The sequence below is a fragment of the Gymnoscopelus braueri genome (assembly GCF_963280865.1).
Source record: "Gymnoscopelus braueri genome assembly, chromosome: 4".
NCBI lineage: Eukaryota > Metazoa > Chordata > Actinopteri > Myctophiformes > Myctophidae > Gymnoscopelus > Gymnoscopelus braueri.
In genome coordinates this window covers 17,969,835-17,993,757 of record NC_137605.1, presented here as the reverse complement: position 1 = coordinate 17,993,757, position 23,923 = coordinate 17,969,835, and the positions used below count along the sequence as shown (strand labels likewise).

Genomic DNA, 23,923 nt, shown 5'->3' with positions numbered 1-23,923 from the left:
TATGAGTGCTAGGAAATTGGAGTGCTTGGTAGCATTAACTGAGAAATCTAGAAATGAATACAGAGGTGAAGCTAAAGTGTTTAATGCTAACTGTATTCCTGGAAAGGCAGCTGAATAAAATGCTGTTGAAGTGAAATGTTGTAATGGTGTTTGGGTTTCCGGGAACACACTGAGAATCGGCCTGACTGAGAATATCTATTACAAAGTACAAAGTTGTGCCGTGATGGTAGCATGCAACAGGTTGCAATAGATTTCTCATTTGCATCTCTTGGGCTGCATCTTTTATGCTGCTTTCTGTTTCTTCTCAAGCTGTCGATGTGAGCCTCCCTGTGTTCCCTACGTGAATAAACATGTTTAATCCATCATTTCTGACATTAAATCCATCATATCTGACATGGCATGAGTCATGAATGTCCTTTTGGCATAAACCAGGCTGTCCTTTCATTCGAGGGCATCTTGACCTGCACATTCATGCATCCTTTAGTCATTTTTGGCTCATCCTTCAAGTCGGCTCATAAAACTCCCACATGCAAGCTGAAAGATTTTTCTGATATCACGGGGTTCCACGGTCCTTTTGTTACCTGGTAACAAAAGGACCGTGGAAACTCGCAATATCCATAAACCATAAATTCTGGGACATGTTTGTGTTGGTCCCAGAATTGAGGGTGTATTGTTTGATTGAATACTTTATTAGACAGAAATGCAAACAGCACAAGGTACAGTCAGACATTTGAGCTAAAAGGATAACACAAAAAAAGTCCTGGGGACTTGTTTCCATTGTGGTCCCATATTCAATTCATCAACATAGCATGAAAATAACACCAAAATACAATATCATCAACAAATATAAAACACTGTATGGTTTATAATTACTCATCTTCTCAGAAAACTGAGGCAACATGAGCTGGACCCAGCTATCTAGTCTGACATTCGTATTCTGTCTGAGAGCTATGATTCTGACTGAAAGTCAGATGATGACTAATTGTTATTCCAATCCAAAGATTACAGGTTGTTACTATTAATTTGTCATGTCAGGGAGGAAAGGAGAGATCTCTTATGCAGTCTAGATAAGTGACTTATATGTAACTTGTTATCTACTCGTATTTTAACACCACAATGGTTTAAAGAATCTCGACACGTACCTTCTTATTACATGCTTCGTCCTTTTTTCGAGCAATTATTTTGTTTCCCTTTGTATTTTTCTCCCAGTTTAGTCATTATGCCAATTACCGATTCCCTGTGTATTCCAGTCTCTATTCTTGTCACTGCTAAGTGCCTGCTAAGTGCTAACTCCTACAGTTGGTTCTAGGGTGAGCACAGACGACCACATCTCCTCTGATGCATGTTACGTCAAGGTTCCTTTCTCCTGGCATTGAGGAGTTTCATTCACTGGGAAGACATAATGCTTACCTATGAACACGCTATTCCTCCTAGTTCTACACCCCACTGAACCGGTAGCGACAGCTCCCTCCCCACCCAGCTTCCTCCCACGAACACGGCCAATTGTGTATGTATGGATGGACGCCCGGTCAAGCCAGAGGCACTGTGGAGCATTCAAATTATACAACAGGTAGCCAAGCAATCTGATTGGGCAAAATTGGCTCTCCAGCTGGGCTCAAATGTGCATGACAGCACACGAAACGTAAACGGGCCTAATCACAATATAAATATCACTCCACTGCTGTTCAGCCTTGTTGTTAAGCAATACAATCCTCTGTGGATTTGACTGTGCACTAGAAGCTCCTCCCACTCTTAACATGCTCATCAGCTGTGCTGGTCAGACGGTGTTTCGATGACGGCGCTAGGATAGATGTTAAAAAATCACACCCAGTGTGAAGAGAGTGGTGGCTTTGAATTAGTGTAACTGGTTGCATCCTTGTGTTGCAATCAGCTGCAGCTGTTGAGGCCGTGCTCAAACGGACGGACGGACGGACCCACACACACGGTCAAGTGTAGGAGTGGCTGGCACCACTCAAAAATGCACGTAATGGCTAAATCTGTCATAAGAAATATCTTAGTTACAATGAGATTATTGAGCTAACCAGTGAAGTTTTGTTTCTCACTGTGTGGTATTGATTTATGTGATTCAGTCACAATGAACATGGGCTCAAGCGTCTCGTTCTTGACCGCCTCAGTGTCATGCCATGATGCCAATAATGACGGTAAAGCACACCCGATTGTGTAATATTGCTTAAGTGTCCCTCGGGTGATGGGCAGGAACTTTACCCCTGCAGCTACAGAGTTTATAACCACACGTCCCAACTCATGTTTAATCAGTGATTGGGTTCATGTAAAGGGCGCTCCACACCGACCGTGAACCCGCCCTCTCTCCTGATTCCCTCTTCGTATAATGGAGTGAATCATCCAGTTTGTCTGCCATAAGTCCCTTTATTAAAAGCGCTAAAAATACTCATGTATGACACCCTTTCAGGACCTTCCATTAACCCTTTAAGACCGGGAGAAGCATGTGTCATTTTTTTATTTGACCTAAAAGGCATTATTTTACACTTTGGCTATTCAAAAATAGCAGATATACAAGCTCATAGCGCGGCACCGAGTGCCGCGCTATGAGTGCCGCGCTATGAGCTTGTAGATCTGCTATTTTTGAGAAAAATCTTTGCTTCTGGGGGTGCCTGGAACAAAATATTTTGAGATGGGGGTCCGCGGCCAAATACATATACATTTTGGGGTCCTTGACATGAAAAAGATTGAGAACCACTGACATAGTAACATAAGTTTTTTTTCAAAAAACAGTTAGAATTTAGAAGACATTTTGTAGAGTCAGCCTCAGGTCTTAATGGGTTAAAGAATAGTTCTTACACTAACTAAATCAGTGAAATGACACTGTCGGCCGAGTTGACACCGCACGCTTCCAGCGGATGTGTGCAAACTAAGCTCTGTTAGTCAACACCATGTCCACACAAATGATACATTAGAGGCTGAGTAAATAAACCATTTTGCAATTCAAATAAAACATAAATTATTACTCAGCGTGACGCTCAGAACAAACAGCTTCCCACTCGCCACCGCACGCGGTGTTCCAACCGCGCAATAAATCAGAATAGTGAGGCAAAATGCCCCTGCTATTAGGCCATTGTTATGTGAGACACGTCGAATCACTCTCAAATGAGGGGAATTTAAGAAGCCAGGCGTCTTTAACCTCGACCTTGAAGTTACCGCCTTGTTTTTTATCATCCAAATGGATGGGAAGCGACTGGGACGTGAAACCACAGGGAGTGACCCCTCTGCACCCTGAAAGTCCTGGTGATATTTATCGGGGGCCTGGGCTAGGGGTCCTTATCTGCTCCTGTCTGGACCGCTGCCTCGGACGGAGGAGCCCCTGGCTCCGAAACACATGCTCTCATTGACCTCACTGCTGCACCATTAACCCTTTAAGACCTGAGGCGATTCTTTAAAAACATCTAAATCCTAACAGTTTTTGGAAAAAAATCTAAACATTTTTTTTTTTTCACGATTTTTCAAAAATAGCAGATCTACAAGTTCATAGCGCGGCACTCGGTGCCGCGCTATGAGCTTGTATATCTGCTATTTTTGAATAGCCAAAGACATCTAAAGTGACACAGATGCGTTCCAGGTATTAATGGGTTAACATGGAATTCTCATCCCTCATCTGCCAGCGTGCTGGAGGGAGAAAAAAAAGTAACTGCTCAGGGCTGTTCCAGGTTGAATTGACTCTACCCAATTATGCAGCCACTATTTTGTTGAGCACTGCCCTGTATCACAAGGGGCACGTTTGTTTGTATGACGGAACAGATGAGTGACGGAGTGGATCATCAAATGTAACTTAATTTCTTCATCCTTTTCTCCCTTCTTTTTCTTTGGCAACAACAGGTATTTGGCCAGCTGATGGCTCCTGCCGAGTCTATCGTGGCTACTGCTATGCAGACCCAAGCAGCAGACGCCTTCAAGAAATTAGCACCTGCAGCCAGCGCCCTGTCAGACCAGCCTCGGATCCTCTACCAGTGTGGGGACTGTGATGAGCTATTCAAGAGCCTAGATCTTTGGCAGCAACACCGCAAAGAGGGCTCATGTCTTCAGCCTGACATCACGTCAACACTGGGGACTAACCCAGGATCAGCGGTTGAGGTTGGGCTTAAAGCTGAGGGTGAGAGTGAGGACGAGGATGAGGATGAGGGTGAGCCAGTGGTTAAAGCTGAACAAGAACAGGAGGCTGTGTCACAACCTGGTCCCGATGAGTCTGGATCTTCAGTACAACCTGGTCCCGATGAGACTGGATCATCAGTACAACCTGGTCCTGATGAGACTGGATCATCAGTACAACCTGGTCCCGATGAGTCTGGATCATCAGTACAACCTGGTAGCGATGAGACTGGATCATCAGCACAACCTGGTAGCGATGAGACTGGATCTTCAGCACAACCTGGCCCCGATGAGTCTGGATCTTCAGCACAGACACCAGAGGAAGCTCGGGACCACTCCGCCGTAACGGCAGCAGAGACCAAGCAGCAGTCTGCTAAAGAGGCCTCTGGAGAGAAAGAGGCCTCTGATGATAATCAAGATGCAGAAGAAGAGTCCCCACCGTATCGAAGGAGAGGGCTTATTAAAAAGGTCAAGCCCGAGGCGTTGCTGCTGTGCGTGGACTGTGGCGCCAGCTTTGGCCTCGTGTCGGAGCTGGTGGCCCACCGCAAGAGCCAACACGGCCTCGAGGAAGCCCTGCACCGTTGCTTTGTGTGCGGGGAGAGCTTCCTCAACACCACCCTCTTCCTCTACCACCGTAAACAGCACCAGCAGAAAGACACTTCTGGCAGAGAAGTGGTGGTCGAGGAAATCGTATCAGATACTCCAGAGGAGGAGAGCCGCACCCAGAGCAACGGCCTGGAGGAGCCGTCTCAGAATTCCTCCACCACCACCACCACCATCACCATCTCCTCCTCCACCCCTAACTTCCCCCAAGCCGAGTCGTTCCTGTGCACCCTCTGCGGGGTTGATTTCAACACCGACAAAGCCCTGGCCTCGCACCGTAAGGAGAAGCACGGCCTTCAGGAGCCCCTTCACCACTGTTCCCAGTGTGCACTGGAGTTCATGAACACCACCCGTTACCTGTACCACCTCCGGCAGCACCGCACCGAGGAGGCAGGCGCTCTCACTGACCTTCAGCGTACCCCAAAAAAGAGACTGCTCTCCCCTGCCTCAAGTGAATCCGTTTCACCCTCACCTAAGAGAGCCAGACCACTCACAGGCACCAGTCCGATCAAAGGTAATTTTTTCCAATCATTATTTTCACATTGATTACACACAGAGGGCTGTCCTCGGCTAAACAAATTATTCTAATAGTCAATTAATCTATTAGGTGATTTATTCGACAAATCTGTAAAAAGAAATACAATCCTGCAGGGACCAGCCTTTTAATGTTGGGTGAGGTTGAGAACTGAACATTCTAATGTTGATTTCACAATGCCTACTGGATATTGAAAGTTATAGACTGGCAGAATTAAAAGGTTATATATAATGTTTTCATTTAGCATGGAAAAAAACATTAAGCAACTACTAATGAACAAAATCTTGGTTGAATATGACCAACTGATTAGGCTAATCGGTTATTCAGCTATGAGGAGACAGCCTTAGGGAAATGATTAAAAAATTTGATGAAAATCTGATTAACTGCTGAAATATTAGAGGGAAATTGATATGTACTGATGTCCCAAAAAAGTTTCTCACCTCAGAATAAGCAAAAGGCCAAAAAAAAAGCTACGAGGTTCCCCAAAACTGACCTCTACACACCAACATACACACTGAATTGGCTAAGGATCAAATCCCTCCATTGACTTCCCTACGCTTTATAATTCCCAACTCTTAATTAATTTCTGTATGCTTGCTTTTGCTCGCTGACCATCTTAAAAAGCAATAAAAAGAAAATCATGCATTTGTTATACGGTACATTTTTGCAAATCGATCGTACCATCAGGCCGGTGCACTTTGGGCCCTTGATGAACTCAAGTCTGTTTGATTTGATCAGATGATATAAGGGAATCAGAAGACTCCACCAACCTCCCTCCGCCCGCCAAGCTGCTCCAGGACTGGGCACGTACCTCACTGCCCCACGTGTGCCCCCACTGCGGGAAAACCTTCACGCGGCGCGTCTTCCTGCGCGCCCACGTCTTCAGTCACACCGGGGAGAAGCTCTTCACATGCAAGGTGACGATCAAAAACAGCTGTCACCTGCGCTGTTGCTAATTTGTTTTGATGTGAACGTCTATTCATGCCATGCAGGTGACATGTGAAGACTTTGATCATGGCGATGCGTTACTGTAGATAGATTTGACATGGCCTTATTCTCATTATATTTGATAGATTTCAGGGTTTATTTACTAGGTTTACTTGATGTATGTGTGCTCTGTTGCTTGGAATATTTGGATCAATGCAACGGGAGCAAATTCAATACGAAGCAAGCATATTAAGATTCCAAAGCACTAAAAATAATTTCCTACTAGAATATATTGATCCCAAACTGTTAAGTGTTGCTTTGTCAACAAAAGGACTTCAACCGCATGCACTCCATTGAAAAGGCACATTATTTAGTTTTAATCTTAGACAGTCAGCCATTTTGTACAATACATTATTCATATTGTAGTTATCTATCCTTTTGGAACGCAGCTCTTGAATAATTCCTTTAGTGCGGTTAATTAAAAAACCTACTTGAGTGTATTGTGTGATAAAACAATAATGATAATAATTCAGTATTGCAGTGATAATGGTTCTGTTTTTCCATCGTACTGTGAAGGTGTGTAAAAAGTCCTTCAGTAACTCCCAGAGCCTCCTGCGACACACCATGAACCACATGGGCACCAAGCCGTATCACTGTGAAACGTGTGGCAAGAACTTCACGCAGGCCACCAACCTGAGGAGACACCAACGCACGCACGTCTCCGGGGAGCCGCCACGCAAACGCGGACGCAAACCGGTAAATATTTTATTGACCACTTTCTTTGCTCCGCACTTTTATGTTTTTTAACCCATTAAGACCGGGAACGCATCTGTGTGTCATTTTAAGATTTCTTTGGGCTATTCAAAAATAGCAGATCTACAAGCTCATAGGGCGGCACCGAGTGCTATGGTATGAGCTTGTAGATCTGCAATTTAAAAAAAAATCGTGACAATTTAGTGCAAATCTTTGAATATATATCACATTTTTAAAGCGATTTATTTTTTACTCAAATCTTTGCTTCTGGGGGGGTCCCTGGAACGACATATTTTAAGATAGGGGTCCGCGGCCAAATACATATCATTTTGGGTGGTCCTTGACATGAAAAAGTTTGAGAACCACTGATATTAAAGCAACATAAGTTTATTTTAACTGTTACGATTTAAAAGGCATTTGTAGAATCCCCAGAAGCAATACGATTTGAGTTACAAATGTTCAAAAATATATATATATTCAAAGATTTGCACACATTTTCACGTTTTTTTTTTTTTTTGCAGATCTACAAGCTCATAGTGCTGCACTCGGTGCCGCGCTATGAGCTTGTAGATCTGCTATTTTTGAATAGTCAAAGTAATCGTAAAATGCGTTTCCGGTCTTAATGGGTTAATCAATTAATTCAATTATAAAATATTTTCCCGTGATCTCTGTGTCAATTGTTCCTTCTCTCAGCGGGTTTATACACTGGACATCGACGGAGCAGCCCGGCTCTTTCCCTGTGACCACTGCCCCTCCAGATTCAACACTGAGGACCAGCTCAATCACCACAAGTGAGGATGGTTTTTCCAGCATTAGATTCAGAGTGTTTTCTTCGATCCCCCATCTGTTAGTTATGGCACACATCGCCTCCCTAGTGTATGATCGATCATCTGTGCCTGTGGGGGGGTTTCCGGCTCCTCCCATTCTACTGTTCTAAAAAAGTAAACGTTTCTTCACTTGGAATCAGAACAGGAGCTTCTCCCAACAACCTGGCGGGGTGGGGGGGTCATGTCAAATGATTACAATCTTGTTTACAGTTGTAAGTACATTAGAATGCAGACCAGACCAGCCCAGTACAGGATTTAGATAAACCGACGCTCCCTCTAGCACCAAGTAGATGTGCATCAACTGAGCCGTGTCAGACCACTGAGCCAAGGCCTTTAAGCTGTATACTAAACACACACACAAACACATGCACAGGCACCTAGAGTCTGAGATGTCTCGGCGCCCTTGAGCCCTAGCCTGCAGATGATTGACAGGTAGAGGCCGGGTAAATTTAAGATGATAGCGCTAAGTGTCCAGGACGGTGGAGAGCAGAGGAAAGTGTCACTGACTCAGTCTCGTTAACACTGGGGTGAAAGAGAGAGAGCATACGACTGGCTTGCCAGTGATCCCCCACTGAACCAACAGGCGGGCGTGCTCTGTGAGCCAATGAACTGTTACCCTTGAGCCTTCGCTCTTAGTCGGTAGTTCTGGGGTGGAAGAAGGAAGTCTTTGCGTGTGTATTCAGGGTGCACGTATACCAGCTCTCCTTTACTCATTAGAGAATATTTGGCTGGGAAAAGAGGTTGACCCCCGGCTGCAATTTTAATTCTCCCAGCTGTCTCGGGGTCCGACCGTCCCTGAAATATTGATTGCTATTGTCTACCCGGCATGGCAGGGAGAACCAGCCAGACCCTCCCATGCATGTCTCCGCAAATAATCTCTGGCATCGCGCTTCGCAGAGGCCTATGCGGTTAAGTACTTTACAAATCCATTACCTGTAGCTGTGTGCCATACATAATACATGGAGTGGAATGTATTTTCCAGCGGAGCATTATGTTTCTCTGCTGTTACCGTGGTGCTGTGTCTGTACCGATTACTGCAGACCATCCAAATAGGACCCGATTTGCGGGCAGTGAAACGCAACCCTGATGCCCCCAACCCACTCCATGTCTCCTCCACTGTGGAAGCATGGATATATCGAGCGTAACATTATGTGATGGATAAATATAGTCCTTTATGTCCTTTCTCTCTGACTCCCCCTCCCTGCAGTGGTTCTTTTTATCTCCAGCTATTATGTACATGTGGCTAATACCCCATATTTAACGTGAAGCATGGCTAAGCACATAGGTGAATAATAATCCCCATACGAGTGACATCCAGGGTTGGCAGCTTACAGCAAACACAGAGTTATTTTCCTCTTTTTATGGCGGATTAAACGTGTCCTTGAGAGGGATGGGGCATCTACAAAATTGCACATATTGCGGTACGATTACTACATGCAGGCAAAAGGTGTCATTATTATGCTTTTTGACTCCTCTTGCTCTCTCTCCCCCTTGACTAGATGTTTTTTTTCTTCTCTGTTGCCGGGTAAAAAAACCCCCTGCAATTTGAAAAAGTATCACTGTATTAATAGCGCACAGAAGGACATAAGGTTCATCATCCTCTCTTTCTGACGTGTGTGTGTGTGTGTGTGTGTGTGTGTGTGTGTGTGTGTGTGTGTGTGTGTGTGTGTTCTACAGACTCCTCCATACCACCCATCCATTCCCTTGCCCAGAGTGCGGAGTGGCCTTCAAACGCAGGAAGGAGCTGGACCTGCACTCGCTCTCTCACCAAGGTCAGAGTTCAGGGCTCAGCAACAGCATTGACCTTTGTCTCCTTGACGTTCTCAAATGGCCCCCAAGCGTGGGGCGTACCAGTCGCGGCGGACGGACTCCGTCCCATTTGTCTCTGTTGTCAGTGTGCCTTTTGAATCGCCCCCCCCCCGGCGCTTAGTGTCCAACGTCTTTGTATTCTCGCCCTATCCGTGATTATTGTTATTTTCCTGCCCTTTCCCCCACGTCACGTTCCAACTTTTGATCTGCATTTCTATTTAGTGCAGAGGTGTTCAGGCGGATTAACGAAGGTAAGACCAGACGGCGTTTTCAGTACATGTCAGGAATCCAGAAGCCGGCTTAACCACTCGCTTAGTTCTTAATGGGAAGCTATTAAATATGATGCTCCTATCACTTTGGCTTACAGTGAATTACTATTGATTGATGCAAAGTCTGCAATAAATGGCCTCTTCAGTGTCCCTGTGGTGGCCTACCTTGTTTATTATGTATACGTCTGTGGATCGTATGTGTGCCCCCCGCCCACCGCCACCACCACCATCGGACACATTAGGTCAATGAAGTGCCATTGATCCGTGTCCCATGTGGAATGGAGGAGGAGGAGGTAAACAAATTGGGTCAAACATGTTGATGCTCGGTTTTAATCAGGTGGGGCGTTGTCACAGAAACCTCATTAGCCTCGGCCCAAGAAATGGGGAAGGGGGGGGGGGGGTTGGGGTGGGGGTGGGGGGCACAGCGTCTTGCGTCAGGGGGTTTGGTTGGGGGGGGGGGGGGGGGGGTGCTATGGTTTCATTGCCCTACCTCTGCGAGAGATGATTGGAGAGATTGATCCATTAATCAATCCAGGGCCATAGGCTGAGATCATCCTTATTAACCCTTTAAGACCGGGAACACGTCTGTGTCATTTTAAGATTTCTTTGGCTATTCAAAAATAGCAGATCTACAAGCTCATGAGCTTTTAGATCTGCTATTTTTGAAAAATCGTGAACATTTGAGCAAATCTTTGAATTTATATATTTTTCAAAGCAAACATTTGTAACTCAAATCTGAAAAAAAAATTATGTTGCTATAACCAGTGGTTCTCAAACATTTTCATGTCAAGGACCCCCAAAATTATATGAATTTTGGCCGTGGACCCCCATCTCAAAATATTTTGTTCCAGGGACCCCCAAGAAGTTGTAACAGAGTTAAAAATGTTTGCTATGGAAAAATAGATATTCAAAGATTTGCACACATTTTCACGATTTTTCAAAAAATAGCAGATCTACAAGCTCGTAGCGCGGCACTGGGTGCAGCGCTATGAGCTTGTAGGTCTGCTATTTTTGAATAGCCCAAAGAAATCTTAAAATGACACACAGATGCGTTCCCGGTCTTAAAGGGTTAAAGGTCTAAATTGAAGCTCCCACCAGGGAGCTGGCTGGATAGCTCCCTGGTTAACCGTGTGTAAAGATGCTCACAGCCTACAGTATAGGCCATCTCAGGGTTGGCAAACTCTCCAGTGAGGCTCCCTGTTGCTTTGGCCAAAAAAAAATATGGAAATGACTAAATGGTAAATGTTTCTAATTGTAATGTAGAGCTGAGTACATTTTAAGAGTTGAATCACACCTCCAAACTCCACCGGTGCTGCTAGTGTTGTGGCAGGCTGCAGCTCAGGATTGATGTGCGGTGAATACATTAAAGTATGTTTTGCAGCTCCAGACAGAATTTGTATTTATTTATTGGCCAAAGAAATGTCTCTTTTGATAGTAAAGGTTGGCTAGTACCCCTGAGCTAACTGATGAACCATCAACCTATATAGTGTTACTGTAACTTCGGGCCAGGTGAAGTGCCCCGATGATTGGGTATGGATTATTTCCCAGAACATTTTATCCACATTTTGGACTATTTATATTGCTCGCGCTTTAGAACAAGCAGCAAGAGAGTGTGTGAATGTGTGTGTGTTTCTACCTGCCTACCTACCAGTGGTGGAAAGTAACTAAGTACATTTACTTAAGTACTGTACTTAAGTACAATTTTGAGGTATTTGTACTTTACTTGAGTATTTCCAATTTCCAATACTTTTACTTCTACTCCACTACATCTCAGAGGCAAATAGTTACTAGTTACTAGTTAGAAAAGTTACTAGTTACTTTTCAGATATAAACTATGATATAATGAAACATACATTAACCACTTTAAACCTATTTTATACCTAGGCTATTTGAAAATAGCCGATCTACAAGCTCACAACGCGTCGCATCGCGACGCGTTGTGAGCTTGTAGATCTGCTATTTTCAAATATTTAGTACTTTTACTTTTGGTACTTTAAGTACATTTCTATGCCAACACTTTTGTACTTTTACTCAAGTAAATTTTTAATTCCGGACTTTTACTTGTAACAGAGTATTTTTATATTGCAGTATTGGTACTTTTACTTAAGTAAAGAATTTGAGTACTTTTCCCACCACTGCTACCTACCTACCTCAACAACGTAGGCACTAAAGCAGTCAGTCATCAGACAGCAGCGTGAACGTGTCTGCTTCTCTCCAACGTTAGCGTTCACTTCTATAACCCCCATATTACCGCCGTCGTGTTGTTGTGCTCACCCAGACAAGGAGCCGGCGACGTGCGAGCACTGCACCTCCCAGTTCATCAACCAGTCTGTGCTGGACATCCACCTGCAGCGCTGTCCCACCAACGAGCAGGACAGGAACATGGGCCGAGGGCGGGGCCAGGGCAGGGGGCGCTGCACCGGACAGGTGAGGAAGACGGGCCAAAGTTCTCCATTGTGGTTCATTTGGGGGGGGGGGGGGGGGGTTGTTTTTCAGCCGTGTCCTCCCTCTAAAGTGACATTCCTTTGATTGTCTTAGCCACTTTCAACCTAGCATCCCTAGTTTTCAGTGGTTTAAAGTAACTAAGTACATTTACTCGAGTACTGTACTTTTTTTTTACAATTTTGAGGTATTTCTTACTTTACTGGAGTATTTCCAATTTTCAGTACTTTTACTTCTACTCCACTACATCTCAGAGGCAAATATTATACTTTTACTCCACTACAATTATTTGACAACTTTAGTTACTAGTTAAGTTATTATATTGTAAAACATACATTAAATTAACCACTTTAGCCCTTATTTTATACATAGGCTATTTTCAAACATTTTAGTACTTTTACTTTTGGTACTTTAAGTACATTTCGATACCAATACTTTTGTACTTTGTACTTTTACATTGCAGTATTGATACTTTTACTTAAGTAAAACATTTGAGTACTTTTCCACCACTGCTATTTTTTGCATGTCATTTACAGGCGAAAATGTTTTCCGAAATATTTGTAAATGGCAGAAATGGCAATAGTTGCAATGAGCTTGTAGATCGTCTATTTTTTGCCATTCATTGTTCAAGTATATAGATTGGTGTTTAGTGTTTAGTTTAGTATACTGTTTTCTTTTGATCGCAACAAACTGGACTTTTCAGTTCCTCTGTCCTTCCGTTCAAAACCCCCCCCCCCCCCCCCCCCCCAGGTGGAGTGTGACCTGTGCGGCCACCGCTGCATGACCCAGGAGGGCCTGGACCTCCATCGGCTGTCCCACACGGGCCAGACGCCCCTCAAGTGCCCCGTGACGCCCTGCCGGCGGCGCTTCGCCTCCAACGGCGCCCTGGAGGAGCACATGGTGGCCCACATGCAGGGCAACGCGGTCCGCTCCAAGGGCCGCCCGCGCTTCAGCTGTGACATCTGCTTCAAGGAGTTCGCCTACACCTCCACGTTCAACGTCCACATGAGGACCCACACGGACGAGAGGCCCTTTGAGGTGAGGAGGAGCAGAAAGCCACGGGACGGGGGGTGGGGGGTGTGGATGGATGGCTGTGTGGGCCCGCCGCCCAGGCTGTCGTTGCATCGGTTGCACTGTTCATTTGGCTCTGCGTGGGTGGGTGTCACGCTCCGAAAATAGCCGATCTACAAAGCTCTAAAACGCGCCGCGGACACGATGCGTATCCAGGTATAAATCGTGCATAACCCTAAACCAGTGGTTTTCAACCCTTGTCATGCCAATGTCCCCTAAATTGATATGGATTTGGCCGCGGACCCCCATCTGAAAATGTTTTGTGCCAGGGACCCCCAGGAGCAAAGATTTGAGTTAAAAACTCAAGATTTTTCAAAAAATAGCAGATCTACAAGCTCATGGCGCGGCACTCGGTGCCGCGCTATGAGCTTGTATATCTGCTATTTTTGAATAGCCAAAGCTAAGTGGTTAAAATGATTGTGACGCTATGTCAACTAATTTCGCTGGGGACCCCTGGTACACCCCCAAGGACCACTGGTGGTCCCCGGACCACTGGTTGAGAATGATATATATATTAAAGTTAAAGACTATTTGAATTAGTCAAACTAGCAATAGAATACACGTTCAGAAGCATCTTCCATAAACCCCTAAATATGTCGGATATTTTTATAAAAGCACATTTTCAGTCGTGAGATTTTCTTGAATCCCTTGAACTTCACAAAAAAAGAGTTTTGGCAGAGGATGACCTTGAATTTTGTCTTGAGTGCACTTTGCCTTTTTTTTTTGTGCAGAAACGTATAAAGCCTTTTTGCCAATAAACCTTTTGTAAACACACCGCCCCTGGCAACTCTGAGCACCTGTGTCCTCCTCCGCTACGCCCCAGACGACGAGGCCTTTGAAAACATTACAGCTAGGGATTATTAACCCTTTAAGACCGGGAACGCATCTGTGTGTCATTTTTAGATTTCTTTGGGCTATTCGAAAATAGACGAGCTTGTAGATCTGCTATTTTTGAAAAATCGTGAAAATTTGTGCAATTCTTTGAATATTATATCTTTTAAAGCGAACATGTTTAACTCTGTTACAACTTCTGGGGGTCCCTGGAACTAAATTTTTTGAGATGGGGGTCCATGGCCAAATACATATCATTTTTGAGAAACACTGATATTATATACTTTTTTTTCAAAAAACTGTTAGGATTTAGAAGACATTTGTAGAATCCCCCAGAAGCAAAGATTTGAGTTACAAATGTTCCCTTTAAAAATATATATATTCAAAGACCGACGATTTTCCACGATTTTTCAAAAAAATAGCAGATCTACAAGCTCATGGCGCGGCACTCGGTGCCGTGCTATGAGCTTGTATATCTGCTATTTTTGAATAGCCAAAGAAATAAAAAAAAATGGCACAGATGCGTTCCCGGTCTTAATGGGTTAATGTCTGTCTGTCTGTACATTTTGTCCCTTTCTTTAGCGTTCAATTACTGAAAACATGGCTGCAGTCAAACGGCAGTCAATTAGTTATCATTAATAAATACTGCATTGGGTTGACGTGACGAGCATGGATCAATATTTCTGGGTCATGGCTGAAAAGGTCTGTGGCGGGTTGACCAGACCATGTGTTACTAAATGGATGGGCGGGTTTGAGTGGTGGAAATGTGTGTGAGCCTGCCCTGCATGTGTGTGTGTTTGTATGCGTAAAGATGTGCATGTGTTGAAGCTGCTAAACACCTGTTTACCAGGCAGAGTGAATATTGCTGCTTCTATAAATCACCTGCGCCCTCCCAACCACTCAGGAGGAGCCAACCCTTTTTCCATCTTCACGGCCCAGGCCCACCCGCCCCCTTCCAACACAACCTTATCTTAAAGCACCAGTTTATCAAATTGAAATCCAGTACTGCTTCAAACAACCAACTCCCCCACAGACACACCCACCGACCGCTAGCCATTTCTTTGGTTCTGGGCCGTGTGTGTGTGCGTGTGCGTGTGTGTGTGCGTGCGTGCGTGCCCCGGGGGCGCCCCCTCCCATCTCCTCTCTGTGTACCTGTGATTAATGACGGGCTGAGTTAGGGCCTGTCAGCTTTCCTCTGTGGGTGTTACTATTCTGGGACTCTCTCTCTCTCTGTCCATCTTTGTCCCTCTCCTCCCTCTCTTTCTCTCTCTCTCTCTCTCTCTCCCCCGCTGCACTGGTGACTGGGCAGGGACCTCAACCAGAGCAACCCATTCCAGCCCCCCCCCCCCTCCCCACCCACGGGAGCCACTGTCGAAAATTGATTTAATGTATATGGATTTAGCTTAAGGCTTGTCTATCAGAGCCGTGCCACAGAATGAGTTTCAAGGGGCTTTATAGAACTCGGATGTACAGGTAGCAGCTGGTGGGAGAACGTTAATTTAAATCAAATACACTGACTGTAGTAGCAGACACCACCGAGTGAGGATATCTATATTTGCTGAGTACATAAAGAAGCAGAATGACAGAGGAGTTTGAGCTTGGATATTAAAAGCCGATATAGTAACACAGACGCTGACACAGCCACTGTGGGTCCACTCCCAGTGCCGAGTGAAACCTCGAATACGTGACTAATGCATCTCATCACCATCCTGCACTGTTTGGTGTTACACCTAGTGAGAACATAGTACAGCACTTTCGTACCGACACGCCAGGGCAGGAAACTAAACATCCTCCACAGCGCGTTCTGTTGGTTCTTTGATCGCAGAAACATTTCCCAGACTGCTGGAGTATAATAAAAATGTAATGTTACCACTCACAGCCCAAAAAATAGAACTGTATTTGTGCTGGTGGCAATTGTGTATGAGCGTACACGCTACACAGACATTGCTAGAATAAAAAAAAAAAGACCTTGATCTCTAGAGCAGGTGCGAAGGGTCTAATCCAACACTTGGGATGAATTGGGGAGGGGGAAAAAAAAGTAACACAATTATTTTAAGTAAAATGTTCATATCCAGCTATTATCTATCTGTGTGTATGGCAGCAGCTCTCTCTCCTCCCTTGCATCTGCCACACTGCTAAAGCTGCCGTTGTGTGTGAACAACTGAACATGTAAAACAATGGAGGCAGCAGGTAACCAATCACCCACCCACTAAACACCTACCACCAGGGGGCCCCGCTTACGTCATCTCACCCCTGTGCACCAGCGCTGCACTGAAGACCACGAGGGAGAGAGAATCAGGGACCTTGCAGGAGATTTTTGTGAAGTCATTTATTGCCTTCTTTATAAGCACCGACATGATAGCCTGGCTCCACCCCCTGAATCCTTTGCCTAGCATTCAGGGTCTGGTGACGCTTTCGAAGGCGGGTGTTTCTCGGTTGAAAATCTGTACGACGAATCGGGATCGGGACAATCCAGTATGAACCAATCGCGTTGGTTCATAGTGGAGTCCCACTTTGGCCACGCCCCCATCTCAGAACTCCGCTGCATTGAGAGGGCTTTCAGACTGAATAATGGAGTGAAACGAAATGAAAATTCAGGCTGAGTGTCAGGCTACCGACATGACTCATTGAAGCTCAATTGGGAATATTTGTGTACTTTGAACATCACAGAGGAGTTTGTGGATCTGACTGGTGCCGAGGCATTATATGTAGCAAGAGCCTGAAAATGCACAATACCAATGCATTAATCACTGTGTGGGCACGCTGTGTAATTAAGAACATTATAGGTTCCTACCCACCATCACAGAGACTAGACTACACGTTTGAAACCTCTGCGGTGCTTCTTGGCAGACAAAAAGAACGTTTCCACAAACATAGTGGCATTCATCATTTATGGTACTGCAGTACAGTATGACAGCAACATATTTTAGTGCATTTATAGACCATCAATCTTCTGATTATAATAATATTAACAGGGCCATGTGGACACTCGCTATGTCATAGAACGCACAGTGCGCACCACCGCCTTTCGGTGAGCTCTGAAAAGGCGGTTAAATATTTGCACGGCTGAAAGCTCCTGCAAACGCCTGACAAAGTATGAAATGCAAAAGAAATGTACTAGTGTATACATTCCTGTTCAGACCTTTAATTCAGTAGCGTAAGAATGTTCTCCACCATCATACTTTGTGTATTGTGTTTGGTGTACTGGTACAACATTTGTGCCTTTCAGCATTGGGTGCATGCACGCACAGACAAACTCCGGCATGCACAAAGTAGCATTTTGACCTGCCCGGCTCATGACCTGAGATTAATTTGACATTCCTGCTCGAGTGTATTTTTTTCTCTTTGGCAGGTGGTGGGCCACCAAATAGTCTGGAGTACAACATTCTGCCAAATGTTTGCAAAATAGACCGGCATTTGGCCGGGGTTAATTTACCACTATGGAGGTAATAAGTCAGGTGGCGAGCTAGCAAACGGTGATTGTTAGCCTGGCAGGGACGGTACACCGTTGAGTTATAAATGAGAACGCTCTGGAGAGAGACTGGCCAGCTCACTGCTCACACCCGTTTCCATCACATGTCCACCATGTAGCCCAGTGGTTCTCAAACCTTTTCATGTCAAGGACCCCCAAACTGATATCTATTTGGCCGCGGACCCCCATCTGAAAATATTTTGTGCCAACGACCCCAGAATAGAATATTTATGATAAATATTCTTTTTTTCTTTTTTTTTTTTCAAATCTTTTTGGAAAGTATGGAAAAGTATGTAATTAGATTTTAGTCATTTCCAGGTCTGGATAAATATGGAAATAAGAAAAAAGAGTATAGAAAAATAATTATGTTTCCAGACTCTTGACATAAATTATAATAACTCGACCAAATCTACACATCTACCACCAAATTAGTTTAAATAAAATGCGGCAATATCTCTGAATTGCATTTAGCAAATCACAAATAACTATACAGTATTAAAATCGTGACAAAAGCTGAACATTTATGAGTTATGCAGAAAAGGAAACCATAATTGAATGGCTGCATTCTTCGTCATATCCATGCACACAGTGAATAAATGAGGCTTCACCGTTTCAGTTAGTTTACTTATTTCTGTTAAACAGTGCTGACAACAAATTATGTTTTATAACCAGCCAATGAAGCAAAGTCAGTGGACTTTAGTTCCATTTTCTATTTGTGCTCCGATGTCAAATATGGTGTAGACTGCCCTAGCGTGTCTGATATCTGGTCTAGAGGGGCGGGTTCAAAATCTCTGGAGAAAAATTCCGTCGGATCCCATTGGTTCATCAATCTGTCCGTCAGCCCCCGCCCCGCCCCACGCCCCTCCTCCTCCTCAACGTGCAGCATTGAGAGCCCTGACGTCACAACATTTGGAGCGACGCCCACTGCACTCTGGTTGGTTGGGGGAAATGAAACACTTCCTATTCCAGGAAGGTCAACAGGCTGGTCCAGGCTCTTATTTTTGAGCAAAACTAAAAAAAGAAAAGCCTGGAGATCGAGGCTAAATATGGTGTGACAAATCGAAGTGACACGCTGTGAGTTTGTACATCTGCTATTTTTGAATAGCCAACATATAAATGGATAAAGTGGTTAAAATGATTGTGATGCCATAACTACTTTAGCTGGGGACCCCCTGGAACCCCCCCCCAAGGACCCCACTTTGAGAACCAATGATGTAGCCATCTCTCTTATCCACTCTCCTTTGTTTTGCCCATAACTTGTTTCCCTGCTCCTCCGTTGCCCCCCCCCTGGCCAAATGTTGCTGCCTCTGCAGAAAAAACATAAAGGGAGGTCTCACAAAATATTATTCCCCCAACCGTTTCACAGCGTACAGAAAGCAGCAGAGGAAAGCTTTTTGACAGGAACATAATTCCCCAATTTTCGTATCAGCCCTTCCCCTCTTCCCTTGAGCCTTTTCTTCTCTATCCTCGTTATGTTCATTTTCTGCACATCACATTGTTCATTTAATTGTGCTTTATAGTGTTTAACCCTTTAAGACCGGGAACGCATCTGTGTGTCATTTTTCAGATTTCTTTGGCTATTTAAAAAATAGCAGATATACAAGCTCATAGCGTTTTTAATCGTGAAAATTTGACCAAATCTTTGAATATATATTTAAAAAAAAATTAAAGCAAACATTTTTTACTCAAATCTTTGCTTCTGGGGGGATTCTACAAATGTATTCTAAATCCTAGTTTTTTTTTTAAAGAAAAAAATATACATGTTGCTATTATATAGTGGTTCTCAAACGTTTTCATGTCAAGGACCCCCAAAATGATATGAATTTTGGCCGCGGACCCCCCATCTCAAAATATTTTGTTCCAGGGACCCCCCAGAAGTTGTAACAGAGTTAAAAATGTTCGCTACGAAAAAAACAGATATTCAAAGATTTTGCACACATTTTCACGATTTTTCAAAAAAATAGCAGATCTACAAGCTCATAGCGCGGCACTCGGTGCCGCGCTATGAGCTTGTATATCTGCTATTTTTGAATAGCCAAATAAATCTTAAAATGGGATGCGTTCTCGGTCTGAAAGGGTTAAAATGCCCTCAATGGTTTGTGTATATTGTCCATTGTCAGCATGCATTGTGTTGCACGCCTGGCTTTCAAACCAAACAATAAAGTCCCCATGTAGTTAATGGACCATACCGGCGGTTTTGCATGTTATACCCCATTGACTACAAATCACATATTCTTTACCGGTGTGCTGCCGACCATTTTCCAAATGCACACCTTTTTTTTCAAAGGGTTTTTCCTACCTTCCAGGAAGCCATTGGTTTCTGTTCATTTCAGTACAGTGTGAAAATCGAGTGGTGTAAAGTAAATAAGTACATTTACTCAAGCACTGTACTTAAGTACAATTTTGAGGTACTTTTACTTTACTGGAGCATTTCCAATTGTCTATATTTTTACTTCTACTCCACTACATCTCAGAGGCAAATATTGTACTTTTACTCATCTACAATTATTTGAAAACTTTTGTTACTAGTTACTTTGCAGATATAAATTATTACATTATAAAACATACATTAACCACTTCAGCCCTATTCTATACCTAGGCTATTTGAAAATAGCCGATCTACAAGCTCACAACACGTCGCATCGCGACGCGTTGTGAGCTTTTAGATCTGCTATTTTCAAACATTTTAGTACATTTTAGTACTTTTTTTTGGGTACTTTAAGTACATTTTGATACCAATACTTTTGTACTTTTACACAAGTAAATTTTGAAATCGGGACTTTTACTTGTAACAGAGTACGTCTACATTTCTGTATTGATACTTTTACTTAAGTAAAACATTTGAGTACTTTTTCCACCACTGGTGAAAATAAACTTGAAGAGACTTGAAACTTGCTTGAGATAGGTAATCCACGGTCAAGCCCAGGTTAAATAGGAGATCTACAAGCTCACAATGCGTTGCGGTGTGACCCCCGTTGTGAGCTTGGAAGATATTTATAGCTATTTTTGGCACGTGACACCGCCATCCGACTTAAGTATAAATCAAGCCTTAGGGCACCTTTATTCCTGTGTCCAAGTTACTTTATCATTACTTTGTATAAACTACTTGCAGTCGAAAGCCCAGATTGAACGTACGTCTCTGCCAGAAAATATTCCCTGGAGAAAGGATTGTTTTCAAACCATCCATTACTTATTCATAGTGATGTAAAGCCGGAGAAGCAGAGCATTTCAAGGTGGGTTTACCACCTGCAAAGTTGACTTATAAAATATAATAATAAAAAATAAATAAAATGGCTTGGCTCTAACGTAAAGTATACATGGTTTAGTGGGCTAGAAGTCAGTGGGCTATATACAGTAGTATTGCCCTTTTAACCACTTTAAAACTGCCGTGTCATAGAAGAAAATCTTCAGAAACGTTTATTTTTGCTATTCATCGTGTGGCAAGGTATATTGGCTTAATGGAATGCCATGAATTGTTTCTTTTCTTATCCCGTTATGAATCAGAATCAGAACTTTATTGTCACATCACGGGTTTACAGGTGTAAAACAGTGGGTGAAGTTAGTTATTGTTATTTCCATAAGAGAAAGGGAAGAAGAAGAAGGGGTGGCCAGCGGAAGAGGGGGAGAGAGATCAATACAAAAACACCAGTGGTGGAAAAAGTACTCAAATTCTTTACTTAAGTAAAAGTACCAATACTGCAATATAAAAATACTCTGTTACAAGTAAAACTCCAGAATTCAAAATGTACTTGAATAAAAGTACAAAAGTATTGGCATCAAAATGTACTTAAAGTATCAAAAGTAAAAGTACTAAATATTTGAAAATAGCAGATCTACAAGCTCACAACGCGTCGCGATGCGACGCGTTGTGAGCTTGTAGATCGGCTATTTTCAAATAGCCTAGGTATAAAATAGGGCTAAATTGGCAAATGTATGTTTTATAATTTAATAATTTATATCTGAAAAGTAACTAGTAACTAAAGTTTCCAAATAATTGTAGTGGAGTAAAAGTACAATATTTGCCTCTGAGATGTAGTGGAGTAGAAGTAAAAGTATTGGAAATTGGAAATACTCAAGTAAAGTACAAATACCTCAACATTTTACTTAAGTACAGTACTTAAGTAAATGTACTTAGTTACTTTACACCACTGAAAAACACAAATGATGACCCTTTTGTCTCACACTTGAACTTTTCCCACCCCCCTCTCTCTCTCTCCCATTCCAGTGCACCGTGTGCAACAAGCGCTTCCGCCAGCTCCCCCACCTCCAGGACCACGAGCGCATCCACAGCGGCGTGCGTCCCTTCTCCTGCTGGGTCTGCGGCAAGAGCTTCAGCGTCGCCGCCCGCCTCACCGAGCACGCCCGCACGCACAGCGGCGAGAAGCCCTACCCGTGCACGCACTGCCCCGCCGCCTTCCGCTCGCGCTCCAACCTCGACAAGCACCTGCGCCTCCACGGGGAGCTGCCGCCGCCGCCGGCCGACGGCGGCGACGCCCAGGAGCAGGCGGAGGAGGAGGCCCTCAAGGCGGCTCAGGTGGCCCAGGTGCAGAGGGTGCTGGAGGGGGCCAAGGTGCTGACGTCCCTGGCCACCACGGGAGGAGGAGAGATGGAGGCCGGCACCGTGCAGACCATCTACGTGCTGCAGACGGGCGGCGAGGGCGGCACGGAGACCATGATGATCCCGTCGGACCAGCTGGGGATGGTGGAGGGCACCAACCAGGTGGTCTTCCTGCCCGCGGGCATGTTGGCGGCGGGCCAGACGATCAGCATGCCCACCATCACCGTGGGCGGTCAAGAGATCACCGTGGTGCAGCAGTCCCAGGCCGATGAACACGGCGCCATAGAGTTCATTGTGGAGGAGACCGTATAGGAGCAGAACGAGACAATAATAATAATGATAATACATTGGAAAACACCCAAGATATGTACATTGTAAAAGCAATACACATGTACAGTTTGTCTGTTGTGAGCATGAATTGTGGAGAGAAATATTTTCTGGGAATTGTATGTTTTATTTAGAGTGGAGAGAGATGGGACACGTGTGAGAGAGTCGGGAGTTCGATTCGAACCCAGGACCTCGTGGCCCGGGAGCCTAATGGTAAGGCTGAGGCACCAAGGCTGCCCACTAATGACTATTGTGTAGGTACACAGCACGGTATATAGGCTGACTTTTTGAAGCCCATCGAGACGTGTAACAGTTTCCTCATGTGTATATAGTTGGATTTCTGAGCCAGTGCAAAGATCAGATATGCTATTCTGTGTGGTGATAAATCTTTTGAGGGAGATGTCTGTCTAAAGAGAGCTGTAACAGGAGGGATTTGAGTGGCTAAAATGTGGCAAAGCCGCAGCCTTAACATGGCTCAACCAAGAGGAAATCAGGAACACAGAATGTGTCTTAACCCATTCAGTCCTGGAACGCATCTCTGTCATTTTAGATTTCTTTGGCTATTCGAAAATGGCAGATATACAAGCTCATAGCGCGGCACCGAGTGCCGCGCTATGAGCTTGTAGATCTGCAAAAAAAATAAAAATAATGTGAAAATGTGTGCAAATCTTTGAATATATTTTTTTGAAAGTGAACATTTGTAAAATATTTTTGTTCCAGGGACCCCCAGAAGCAAAGATTTGAGTTACGAATGTTCGCTTTAAAAATATATATTCAAAGATTTGCACAAAATGTTCACGTTCTTTCTAGAATGGCAGATCTACAAGCTCGGTGCCACGCTATGAGCTTGTATACAGGATCTGCTATTTTTGAATAGCCAAAGAAATCTAAAATGGCTGAGATGCGTTCCCGGATTTGAAGGGGTTAATAATGTTATCGTTATCTTTTCAAAGCTGATTGAAAAGCTGATTGTAAAGTCATGGCAGAGATAGACATTTATTTACGACCGCAAGTCTTTATTTGGGATGGACCAGTAGTGGCTCTAATAAAATCTGTTCCGCTTTCTTTATAATAAAACGCTTTGGCTTTTCAGATTTGCGAGCGTCCTTCGTTTTATTAAGGAAGTTGACACCAGGGTGGCAGCTCCCCTTTCCCGTTCAGATGGGATAGGTTTTTATAGGCACTGCTGTAAAATTGCCAGTTTTTGACATAAACAATACCCGGGGCCTTTTTGCGAGAAGCAAACATACGTTGAGAACAACAGTACCTTCATTTTTATATATATATATATATATCATTTTATGTTTCAAGTGCAAGGCAACACAGGCAATTCACCATAGACTCTGAACAGGTATTGAATTATCGTCGGCTTTGTAC

At 44.0% G+C, this 23,923-nt stretch overlaps 1 protein-coding gene across 1 annotated transcript in view; it reads left to right on the top strand.

The window, feature by feature from the left end:
* The window catches only part of znf574 (zinc finger protein 574), a 33,012-nt gene extending 9,888 nt beyond the window's left edge, over nucleotides 1-23,124 (top strand). Inside the window, exons 3-10 of the mRNA XM_080426324.1 lie at nucleotides 3,853-5,239; nucleotides 5,999-6,177; nucleotides 6,764-6,943; nucleotides 7,634-7,731; nucleotides 9,445-9,539; nucleotides 12,124-12,272; nucleotides 13,038-13,325; nucleotides 21,887-23,124. Coding sequence (XP_080282450.1) covers nucleotides 3,853-5,239; nucleotides 5,999-6,177; nucleotides 6,764-6,943; nucleotides 7,634-7,731; nucleotides 9,445-9,539; nucleotides 12,124-12,272; nucleotides 13,038-13,325; nucleotides 21,887-22,531 — 3,021 coding nt within the window. The 3' untranslated portion in view covers nucleotides 22,532-23,124. The remainder of the gene's footprint in view (nucleotides 1-3,852; nucleotides 5,240-5,998; nucleotides 6,178-6,763; nucleotides 6,944-7,633; nucleotides 7,732-9,444; nucleotides 9,540-12,123; nucleotides 12,273-13,037; nucleotides 13,326-21,886) is intronic.
* Nucleotides 23,125-23,923: the final 799 nt, after the last annotated feature.